The sequence below is a fragment of the Pogona vitticeps genome, chromosome 2 (assembly GCF_051106095.1).
Source record: "Pogona vitticeps strain Pit_001003342236 chromosome 2, PviZW2.1, whole genome shotgun sequence".
Lineage (NCBI taxonomy): Eukaryota > Metazoa > Chordata > Lepidosauria > Squamata > Agamidae > Pogona > Pogona vitticeps.
In genome coordinates this window covers 290,946,094-290,958,051 of record NC_135784.1, presented here as the reverse complement: position 1 = coordinate 290,958,051, position 11,958 = coordinate 290,946,094, and the positions used below count along the sequence as shown (strand labels likewise).

Below are 11,958 nucleotides of genomic sequence, written 5' to 3'. Positions count from 1 at the left end.
CCAAAAATCTGCCGCTTGAAACAGGGCCTTCTGGGTGGTTGTTCCATCACTTTGGAACTGGCTCCCACCTAAGGTACAGTTAGCCCCATCCCTCTTTGATTTCAAGAGACAAGTTAAAAACCGACTTTTCTCACAAGCCTTCTATGGCCTGACTTCAGAGTAACCTTGCTGAACAATGGGTCTTTTTCCCCACCTCTGTTTATGTACCTGCCCTGTTTTCGCCTTTATTGTATTTAATATATTTGATATTTTATAGTCTATGTTTTTACTAGTTGTTTTATCTTTTGGTATTATGTTTCACATTTGACAATTCTGTGGGTGTTATCGGGGTTGTTTGAACTGTGTTATGATTTTTATTTTTATTTATTTATTTTGCCGCCTGGAGTAGTGACTCCGTCACTAGTTGAGCAGGATAAAAATATAAATAAATAATAAGTAAATAAGTAAATAAATAAATAAATAAATACGAAGACCCTATCAGGCGTTTTAGTGAAATAGGCTAAGGCCCACAGAGGTCCATGTGGTCATAAATGCATTGGTCTCCATGGGGCCACTGCGTCTTCCCTGCCACAAACTTCAAACGCTACAAAAGTTACTCGAAAATCAGGCTCAGCCGCGTCTCTAACATGTTCATATCTCTTTGTGCCTTCCCTGCCTCCACTCAGAACGTGGCAACGCAAAGGCGCCCAGCGGATCACGTGATGGAGGGACGGTACGGGAAGGGGGCGTGGTAGAGCGGTCATATGAGAAGACTGGCATGGCAAGTCACGTGACGGTAGAAGCCGAGGCAGCGTTCCCTATGGCAGAGGCTGGCTTTGCGGCTCGCTTGCACCCGCGGCTCTCGGGGCTAAAGGAGAGATTGAGCCGCTGCAGTAGAGACGGAGAGGCCAGTGGTAAGAGGGGCCGGCTTGGGTCCCTTGCATTGCCCTGTTCCACTATCTGTTGTCGATTTTTACGGCTCTTGGTCTGCTTTGTGTTGCAACTCGTTATTGCTCTCCCGACACGTGTCTCATTGAGACCATTGAGTCGGACCTTGAACGGCCCCGCTGTTTTCCTACCCCAAAGATCGCCTTGGGACCCCCCCCCCAAAGTGGTTCAGGACATTAGGGAGATTAAGGCTTGATGAGGATGATGCCCTGCTCGCCTTCCCTTTTACTGGCACTGCCTGTTAGGACGATTAGGAAGCCGCCTTGTACGGACATGGCCCATTGGCTCCGCTAGTCCGGGCTTTTCAACTCTGCCTAACAGCAGCTTCTATTCCAGCCCTACTTGGAGATTCCTAGTACTGTATTGCCTGCTAGTTTCTCATCCAAGTAGCGCCCAGGTCTAAAACTTCCACATCACCATGTTCTGAGCAGAAGGATGGTGTTTTGGTATTCATTGTTCCATGTGGTGATGCAGGTCAAAGCACACATTACTTTAGAACTGTAATTAGAAGTTGTATCATCTCTCTTTTTTTAAACTCAGGTTAAATGCACTGAACTAGGACCCCAAAATGTTTGTGTGGGGAGCTCTTGCTGTTCTTGTCTGGATTAGATTTGTGCTGCAATTTAAGATACCAAAATATTGTCTTTTTAAAAAAATGTAATTTAAAGGTGCAATTGCAGTGGGACCTAGGATTAAATCTCCATCCAACTTTAAAACAAGTTCTCAAGCTGCTTGGTTGTTAGGTAGGGCTTGGAGGACCTTCTTAATTAATTTTTCTGTTAATACAAGTGTCCATACTGATGACAATGCTGGTTAAGATTATCTTTAGATAATACATATCACTGTAACAACACCCATGTGCAGTCCTCCTTGTTAGTCTGAATTTCCTTTTTTATTTATTTCCTGCAGAACATACTGATTGATCTTGATGACAGGTTGCTTTATGAAGAGTTGATCTGTTTAACCTGGTGTATTGTACCCTGGAAATGTGTTTGCAGTAGTCTGAGGCAGGTCTTTCCTATCACCTGATGCTTATAGGCAGAGAAGTCAAGTCCAAACAGCTGACTCCTTACTTTGGCAATGATCCTCTCCTTCAACAGCTGCTGTGTGTTTTACACTTTTTAAAAAAGGAATTGTAAAGTGAAAGGGACTAGAAATGTAATTGTAGCTTTATGCAAGTTCACTAGCCTGCCATAATTTAGTCATAAAACTTGCAAGCTTCTTATACAATTATTTTGGCATAAGAATATCAACAGTGACTGAAATATGTTAAAGGAAGTGATCCATCTCCTGCTCCAGCAGCTGTAAACGTTACAGTGACTGATATATATATATATCAATATATATATATAAAATATGCTGATTGCATAGGTTATTTGTCTCTTTCCTTGCCAACAGATACATTTTTAACACAGGCTGCTGCCACACTGGAAAGACTAGCAGACCTTTGCAAAGAACCTGGAGCAAACTGTACACTTTCCAGATTTTTGCCGCTTTATACACAGGTATTGTGCAGTAATGAACTTTCAGCTTTTTAGACAGTAGTTCTAACCATACTTGGAAGAATGTTTCACGTAAAATTGAAACTTACTAAGAATGTGTATTGGGAGAAAAAAATAAATTTTAAAATTCTAACAGGAGTAGTGCTACCCACCTGTAGCAGTGTTGGTAAAAGCACAAGTGCAAGAGGCAGAAGAGACTCCAGGAGGAGCAGAGTAGTGGCCAACAGTAATGCCTGTCTAACTCTATAGGCCAACCTTGCAAAGGCTTCATCCAGGCCCAGGACTCATCCTCTCCCCTCCCACTTTCAGAGACCAGGAATCTCAGGACCCGTTGTGGCTTTAACAAGGGGGGCTCTTGAAAGAATATTAACCTGGGGTAGGGCTAGCAAAAGAGAAACAACCCTCAGAAAGCTCCCACAGGGAATTAGGGGCATTGTTCCTCTATCTGTAGGTTCCTTGGTTGCAATAAAATCTGTTCTTGCACATTCTCACAACCTGGAACCCAGAGTTGTTGCTGGAAAACTCAGCTGCTACCAGCACCACCATAGGAGGCTCCAGCTGTGCTCATGGCTTACACTGGACAACACATAGAGATTCATTGTAACAGACAGCCCTAACCTCACCTGTCCGTCACAGCTGGGCAGTGGATCATCAGCCAATGGGGTGACGGAGGGGGAAGCTGGAGAGGGAGGAGCTGGAATAAAAAGGGGCGTGAAGAGGGTGTGAAAGATCAGATCTGGTGTGTGAGGGAGAAAGAGTTTGTTTAGAGGCCTGTGTGCCTGGATAGTCAGTGAGGGAAAGTCTGTGATTAATTAAATAAGAAGCAGTGATTGACATTGTGATTAGCTACTTGTGATTTTCATATTTTATTTTGTTATCAATAAACCTGTTTTGTTTTGAAGGAAACCTTTGTCCTTCTTAAATAGTCATTAGAATTGGTGGCAGCAAATGTGAAGTGATGTGGTGGGCATTCTGAGAGGCCTGAGGAGGCAGTGACACTGGACAACACATAGAGATTCTTCATTTATCCCAGGAAGTTGAATTTTGGCTCCTTGTGGTTACCACTAGAAATCCAGTGGCAATACTTATTGCTGTTATAAAGCTGATAATGTCAACAGCCACAATGTTTTTGGGGAAGTTAAAAATGTTCAGTTCCCACCTTACCCAGAAAGTCTTGGAGGTTTCCTTGGGATCCCTTTCCCCACAGGGAAGGAATTGGAGGCCATGGAACACAGGGAAGCTTTTAATTTCCACAAACTGCCATGGCTGATGACATCATCAGCCTTACACAGTGTAAGTCCTATTACTAGATTCCAGCCATAAAGTTAAAAACAGAGGTTAGGAGATGGATTACAAGGAAGGGGAATAGAGAATGCAAAAGAAGGATTTTTGTGGTGAAACTAAAGCATTTTGAGATTAATAGTTTTTCAACAACATCTGGCAGACCAAAAAATCTTTGTTTTCAGGAGAGCCCTAAACTGATGAGGTGATCAATACTGCATAATAATTCAGGGGACAGCAAGCATTTTATACAAAAAAACTACAATACTTTGCTATGTTTCTAAGTTCTTGCTTTTAAAAAGAGGTACAAGGAGTCTCTCTGGCCCATAACTCATGCTGGAAGCTCTGGTCCATAATTAAGGGGTTATAATGACTAGCAGTGATTACTCAGTGTTTAGGGTGAAAGTCACCTGGCCCATCCCTTCTGCAAAAAACATTTGGCTTGAGCATCTTAGGGTGAAGTGAACCCTGAGAGAGTGGGGGGAAATAGTTGTAAATCCCCATCCTAAAAAGTTGTTTTTGCATAGTATAAGCCAGAGCTTACCTTGACAAGGAAAAACTCTCAATCCAAGGACTGAGCAGAACACGTATAGGATTGAGTAATACAGAAGTTTTGCTTTTCCACCTTTCTGAAGGCTCTGCTGGATATCACATATTTTGAGGAAAACCAGCTTGTCAATGAAGACTTTCCAGAAGAGTCTTCTTTGGGAAAAGTTGAGGAATTAATCAATGCACTTTCCGAGCCAGAAAGATTGGTCATTGAAAGCAGCACATCCCAAGAAGTGAGTACTGTGCCTGGGGTCCCTATTGCTTGTGCATTTTTTACATTCCATGTGCAACACAAACAATAGAAAAGCTTTCTTGTCTTCAATTGATTTCTCTATTTCTGTAATTTTTATTCTTCTACTGTCTGTAGAAATTTCCTCATCCAACAGGTCATAAATATACTGCAGTTGTCTCTTTTATTGAAGGTCAAAGAATTTTATTTGATGTGGGTATCTCTGCCCCCCTCCTCTCTTTTTTTAGCCACTCACCGTGCTTGGTATGGAATTGCTTGAATGCCTTTACTGGAGGAGAGGGGCTTTACTCTACATGTTTTGCCACACAGTCAAGGAAAGGAAAGAATGGTTGGAAGAGAAAACTGATTCACTTAAAAAGGTACACACACGTTCCCTTCTGTTTAAAAGCAGATCAAGTAAAACCGACAGCTCCTGTAGCAGTAATTGTGAAAATGCTTGTCTGCTTTCTAGTAAGTTTTGTTGAGTTCAGTGGGGAAATGCTGCAGGTCAAGTATTCTTGTATAGCAGGAATTAGCAAAGTGTGGCTCTCCAAAGTGTTGGACTATAACTCCCATCAGCCTTGGCCAACATAGCTAGCCTTGCAGAATGTTAGGCGTTGCAGTTTGTGTCTGGAAGGCTGCACTTTGCCCACCCTTGATGGTATAGGATTTCAGCTTATATAGTTCTAAAGAAGTTATAATAATTGCTGAAGAAATCTAAATTGATAGTTTCAATGGTCAGATCAAAACTATTTGATTATAATCTGAATGGTACTAAACTTGTTGATGTTTCTACAAACTTTGTAAAAGCCAGAGTGTTTAGGTTCGTATAGATATTTTCCATAATCCTGTGGCTTGGAGAGGCTTAGCACCACTACAGTATGATGCAGAGTGTTTATAATTACTAGAGCAATATCCTGTACAACTTCCTATCAGTTGCACAACCTCACCAGAATTCAGGGCTTGGAACACTCAAAACTTCATTTATTAGTGTAGCATTGGTATGTGAAGAATTCCTACCAATTAACTCTTGCCTTGATGTTTACTATCCTACTTTTTATGTACACTGGCAGTGGCATATATCACAGTTGCAAATTGATGTTAACAATTACTTGTCACATACCAGTTACATGCTTAGTGTGCAATGAGGAATATAAGTGGTGATTAAATAACTACTGGTAATTTACTGCTGTGATTTATCCCATTGCACTTACACTTGTGTAAATAATAAGATTCTGGATGTTTTTTTATTCTGTGAACCAGCTTTGTATCAGAAGCATCTACATATTGTGAACTGCTGCTATAAATCCAACATGAACTCAATGTTATGAAAGTATCTATTATTTGCTCATAATTGTAAGGAATAATATAGAATCCAAAGGGCAACAAAGTGCATTTCTGACACAAAGGGCTTGGCTTAGGTGGGCGGAATTCAAGCTTATGTTATATACATTTTTTACTGGGACTCAAGTCCATCACCTGAAAGTCAAGTACAAAATAGTGTGTATGCAAGAGGATATTATTGAGCCAGATGTAAACAGTGCACTGGAGCAAACCTTACTGGATCGCATGAGCCAGACATTGGTGTAATCTACATTTAAAAACATAAAACACATCTAAATTAGTAAAGATGAAGTAGAATCCTGTTTGTTCCCTTTACTTGTGCAACAGTCTTAGTGTTTAGACAAATTGCAGGCTTGCACAAGGAGATATCCAGTAATAATCTCTTTGTACAAGCTTAAAAACCATAAAACCCCTTCTATAACAAACTGCTGCCAGAGATGCAGAAAGGAAGCTCAAAGTTAGCTGGGAATTAACAAGCCTACAAAAAACATTGTCTAAACACCAAACAGAAAGTTGCCACCAGAAATAACATACTTTGGAAATCACTGTATTTTTCACTCCATAAGATGCACCAAAAAAGGGGGAGGAGTATGTGCGTTTTATGGAGCAAATACTGTTTAAAAAAAGTTCAAAGTGACAGAAGAAGAAGGAGAGATGGAGCGTCATGAGACAGAGAAATGGACAGAGGAGGGGAAAGTGGGAGGAGAAGAGGGGGATAACGTTTTTCTCACGAGAGAGGAGGGAGGACAGTTGAAAGAAATGGAAAGAGTAGTGTTCAGGAAAAACATATGGGAGGAAAGTGATCCTTGGGAAGAAAACGTGTTTAGAGTGCCGGAAAAGGAGGAGAAATCATGACAACGCCTGACTCCCCCCCCCTCCACGCGCACACCCCTTCACCCCTGATGGCGCCTCAAATGGAAGGTGTGTCTTATAGTCAAGTGCATCTTATGGAGCGAAAAATACGGTAGCTAGGTCAGACTACAGTGCACACAATAAGAACAGTAGCTTTGCCCTGTGCTACTCCACAGCAGAATATGCTAGTGCCATATAGTATAAGTCAAACAAGTAGATGTTGCTGTTAATGAATAATGTAAGATTATTACTGGTTGCTTGAAGCCGGCCTCTATTGAAAAAGTATTATTTTGCTGTCATTGCCACTGTGGAAGTACATAAAGAGGTCCTAGCCAATAACGAATTAAATAAAGAACTACAGCACCAAAACCATTCACTTCATGAACCCCAACCCCCTACACAACAGCTAAAATCGAGGAGAAGTTTTCTGTGCATATCTCAGGTTCTAAATTATTAAACCAGAAGAGACTAGGCTAAATCTATGGAGAAGAAAAATGACACACCTTGCTGAATGGATGCATTCCAGAGAGTGTCTCCTCCCACGAGGAGAAGATTCTGGCTGGACTAATTGTAAGTTACTTAACAGACTTTGAAGCAAAAGAGGTAGATCAAAGAATTATCAAGTAATATGGGGCTACTTGGATACAGTGCACATTTTCTGTGGCTATGGAGATATTAAATCAATGCAGCACTTAAGTGCATGCAATTTATACTGCACTACATGTACAAAAGATCTAGCAAATGGGTGAGATTGAAGTAGCCTGTTTCTACTCCAAAGTAGTCTATCTTAACATTTTAACTTTTTGATTTTACTTATATTTCATAGAGGCCCAATTTTAAATTGTGCAGTGCTCTGATATGAATAAAGATTTTAAAACATTGCTGTAGAGACTGTGCAATTCTGAAGGTTCTCTTTTCTGCTAGTTTCTTCACAGTGGAGTCCATTACTTAGTGAAAATGCTTGGCTTCAGAAGTTCTGATAACCCAAATGAGGGATTTTTGTATGAGGATGCAAACACAGCTAGACTGGTTTGTGAAGGCAAGTATTATCCATCATGTTTCTTTTGCCACTTTCCCCTCTTCCCCCCCCCAACAGAATTAAAAGAAATGGGAAGAATAGGTAGAAAGGAAGCACTGTTAGCTGTAATGAAAAAGCTAAGGCGAAAGAATACAGGGTGTATCACAGTAGTTTTCAGCTTTTGCATTAGCAATCCTATCCAAAAACCAAATGTACCCAGTTGTTAGAGCAGTATCATCATACTTTTTACCACAGTGTAAATGACTGTAGCACACTTCAGTAGTTTCTGATTTTTTTCTAGAGGAGTTGCACTAAAGCAATAGAATATGCACACGCTAAGACAGATAAATTATGTAACATTCTATATACAGTGGTGCCTCACTTAACGACGATAATCCGTTCCAGGAAAATCGCCATTATGCGAAAACATCGTAAAGCGAAATAAAATAACCCATTGAAATGCATTGAAACCCGTTCAATGCGTTCCAGTGGGGTAAAAACTCACCGTCCAGCAAAGATCCTCCACACGGTGGCCATCTTCGCTGCCTGTATAGTGAGGAATGCGTTCTTAAACACAGCGGGGAGTCATTTTAATTACCCGGCAGCCATTTTGAAACTGCCGATCAGCTGTTAGAAAAACATCGTTTTGCAAAGAATCGGTTCCCGAAGCAGGGAACCGATCATCGCAAAGCAAAATTCCCCCATTTAGACCATCGTTTTACGATCGCAATTGCGATCGCAAAAAGATCGTCATAAAGCAGATTCGTCGTAATGCGGGGCAATCGTAAAGCGAGGCACCGCTGTATATAAAAGAGCCAGCCTGTTTAGCTTTGGGCAAGCTGCACAGTATCAGAGTGGCCCCTGAAGAAAGCAACGGTAACCCACTTCCGAGTATTCCATATCTAGAATACCCTGGAAAGAGTTGCCATAAGTCTGTCCACATGTGTCATGGGTCAGGTGAACATAAAGGAAAGCCACAGTGGGCAACTTCTGTAATGAAGAGGAGCACTTCTTAGCTTACCTAATGGCAAAAGTGCTGCTTCATTCTGTGTGAGTCTTGTCCGTTTCCATCAACACCCTTCCCCAACCTGCCCCCGGTTCCTTCCTCCTTTGATGTAGCACTCTCCGCAGCTTTTCCTTTAGTTTGAAACAGTTTCGGATTCGTGGGGTAAAATGTATCCTGAACAACAAACCAAGCAACATGGGTATATAAGGATAAATAAATGTGGAAGTAAGGCTAATTCACATGTTTGCTTTTATCTGTTTGTTGAGGATGATTATGATATTCGCTTCATTTATATGTTGGCTTTCTCCCAGAAATGGGACCCAAGGCAGCTTGCAGAACAATTTAAACAGCAGATTAAAATGCAATAAAATGGCAGAGATTAAAATACAGTTAAATTCAGCTATGTAGTTAAAATATAATTAGAATTAAAACTCCTTAAAACTAACTAAAATAGTGGTGCTAATTTAACTTAAAACAATGAGAACCAGCACATCCACAGGAAAACTGGGGACTCTTAATTCTCCAAGACCAGCTTAAGGAAGAAAGATCCACCTGCTGCCACAATGTCAGGAAGGGGGCAAACCTGTTTCTTGGTCTTTCTCCAAATACCGGCATAGTGATGGTTTATGCTATTGCCTAATCAGCCATTAAGCAAAGGATTTGGGACATAGAACTTCAAGAACATTTAGGGTTAGGGACAAAACAGGTGTCATAAAAATTAACGCCTTTATACTTCCCACCTGTTTGACCAGTATAACACCACCTAAATCTAGAAGAGGTTTTACCTTAGCCAGATTTAACGTTTTGCCCCCTAATTTCTTGGAAGGGAGATTTCAAGGTATATCCCATTCTGATTGTTTATGTCCTTCTGATGGTAGTGTTGTGGAAACAGTGGAGCATATATTCTTATGCTGTCCTTTTTATCAAGATCTCCCCATCTTTCAAAAATGTCTGGGGAGATTTGACAAATTTTATTTTGCTGCTCTCTGACAAGGTTTCTTACATGACTAGCAAAGTGGCCAAATACTGCAGATCCGCTATAGCTTGCCGCAGCTTCTTGACCACATAAGGTCTTTGAGTGTCCCCGCCCTTGTTAAGAGATTTCTTGTTTAACTTTTACCTTGTAGGAAAGTTGTGGTAGTATACTTATGGTTATATGTGTCTCTAAATTTCATCTTATGTGACTGGTGTGATGTTTTAAGAGTGTTTACATCTTGCAGTGCTGCTGGTTAACCCAAAACTCAACTTCAGTGTCTTAAAAGAGCCACATAGCACATTGATGATGACATGTCTTGGCCAATGTGTTTCGGTATTATTTGATATTAATATGATTTTATTTAAATAATAATGTATTTTTATCAACTATAATAAATATTACTTACTCACTGTTTCTTGGTAAGAAGTTCGAGGGCCTGGGTGCAGCCACTGAGAAGGCCCTCCTCAAGTCCCAACCAGATAGACCTCTGAAGTTGGTTGGACTGTAAGACAGAAATCTTCTGCAGATCTTAACCCCCAACTGGGTTTGTATGGAAGCAAGTGGTCCTTCTAGTAACCCGAACCCCAGTCATATAGCTCTTTACAGGTCATAACCAGTACTTTCAATGGTGCCTGGAAATAAATCACTAGTGCACTATTGTACTTTTATCATGCCTCTCTTCCAAGAAGCTCAGCATCTCACAATAAGCCTATGAGATAGGTTAGATTGACATGTGACTGGGCCACGTCACCCAGTATGTTTCCTGGCTAAGTAAGGATTTCAATCGGTGTCCCTCTAGTCCTGTTTGGACACCATACTGTCCCTCTGCATTTCATCTGGATTGTGTCCACATTTTCATTTTAGGCTATTTTTTTAATATTCTGTTTTTCACCCACAACGGCTTCCCAAAGTAGATTACATAAAATGTTACACCAAGGATATTATACTGCAGGCAGGCAGGTGTGTTGACGGTCTTGTCTGGTCCTGGAAATCAAGGACATGGTCCAGGCCCTTTCTCTCTAGAGAGGGCATGGAGGAAGAGTTGCAGGTAGTCCGGTTTTGTCTGTAGAAAGCTGCTTTATACCGAGTTGGACAACTGATCTATCTAACCCACTGTTGTCGATTCTTATCAACCACAACTCTTCAGTTTCTCGCAGGATTCTTTTCTAATCCTACCTAGAAATGCTGGGGATTGAACCTATAACCTTCTGCATATAAAGCACAACCTCTGCCACTGAGCCATAGACAGTATCTGCTCTTCCCCACTGGAATCTCATCTAAGTATTAACCAAGCACAATCTTACTTAGCTTCCAAAATTTAGCAAGACTAGGTGTTCAGTGTTAATCTTGATAGGATGTATCAATGGAAAAGTATGTACACCAAGTAAAATGTATTTTGTTCCCTTATTTGCTTAATTTTAACTTCTCTTTGGCAGGCATATTTAGTGACACCCATCTCTTGGCCATGATGTACTGCGGAGAAATGTGTTACTGGGGACTAAAGTACTGTGAAAAAGAAAAGGAACAAAGGCAGAACACAGGTGCAGAGTCAAGTGATGACCCGCCCGACAGCTTACACAGCCAGGTTTTGGACTTCCGAGAGACAGGAGAGAAAATGGTGCAGAAATACATTACTGTGTGTGAAGGACCTTTGAAATCACATAACTGGGACACAAAAAATGCAAAGCGCATCCTGGACTTTTTTCAACACTTGGCAATCTAACTATCTTTAGCAGATTTACCTTCCAAAAAGAAGAGCTGGGTATCTTCTCTATGTCAGCTGGAACCCTAATTTTGGGTGGTTTGGGCTTATCTAGATAGGCTACATGGGTACAGCAATCTCTATATTTTCTGACAGTCATGTTTCTGTGATGGAAGAAGCTGGGACCAGCATGTTCCTCTAGGTGCATGTGGGCTCCACATACCTTTAAAAGCAGGACTAAATAAGTGTGAGGAGGATAACAGAATAGAACCTGCTGGGATTTGTATCTGTTCACAGAACAAAGTAACTACATATGAAGCCACACTCCAGCTAGGATGTCTTTTACACTAAACCAGCATAACCTCCAGCTGGGCTAGTACCCTGAAGTTATGCGAACAGTGAAAAACCATCTACGCAGTATTCTTAACACTTCTGGCTCTAATATTTGTGGAACAAGAAATTATATTTAAATAAAGTTATGTGAAATAATTGATGCAGAAGACTGATAATACAAACAAAATCTGATTATTTATCCATGTGTATGTTAGCAAGAACGTTATGACGGCCACTCT

At 40.9% G+C, this 11,958-nt stretch overlaps 1 protein-coding gene across 1 annotated transcript; it reads left to right on the top strand.

Annotated features, from left to right (window-relative positions):
- The first annotated feature begins 735 nt into the window (after positions 1 to 735).
- On the top strand, positions 736 to 11,875 carry RIMOC1 (RAB7A interacting MON1-CCZ1 complex subunit 1). The gene is made up of 6 exons (XM_020783650.3): positions 736 to 893; positions 2,326 to 2,432; positions 4,346 to 4,492; positions 4,737 to 4,868; positions 7,609 to 7,723; positions 11,121 to 11,875. The coding sequence occupies exons 1-6, from the start codon at positions 758 to 760 to the stop codon at positions 11,405 to 11,407; spliced, it is 924 nt and encodes a 307-aa protein (XP_020639309.3). The 5' UTR covers positions 736 to 757; the 3' UTR covers positions 11,408 to 11,875.
- The last annotated feature ends 83 nt before the right edge of the window (positions 11,876 to 11,958 follow it).

Excerpts from the sequence above, each read along its gene's own strand:
- RIMOC1 (XM_020783650.3), top strand. The coding sequence starts at position 758 with ATGGCAAGTCACGTGACGGTAGAAGCCGAGGCAGCGTTCCCTATGGCA. Across the intron at positions 4,493-4,736 it reads AAAGCAGCACATCCCAAGAA|CCACTCACCGTGCTTGGTAT; the intron begins GTGAGTACTGTG and ends CTCTTTTTTTAG. Across the intron at positions 7,724-11,120 it reads AGCTAGACTGGTTTGTGAAG|GCATATTTAGTGACACCCAT; the intron begins GCAAGTATTATC and ends TCTCTTTGGCAG.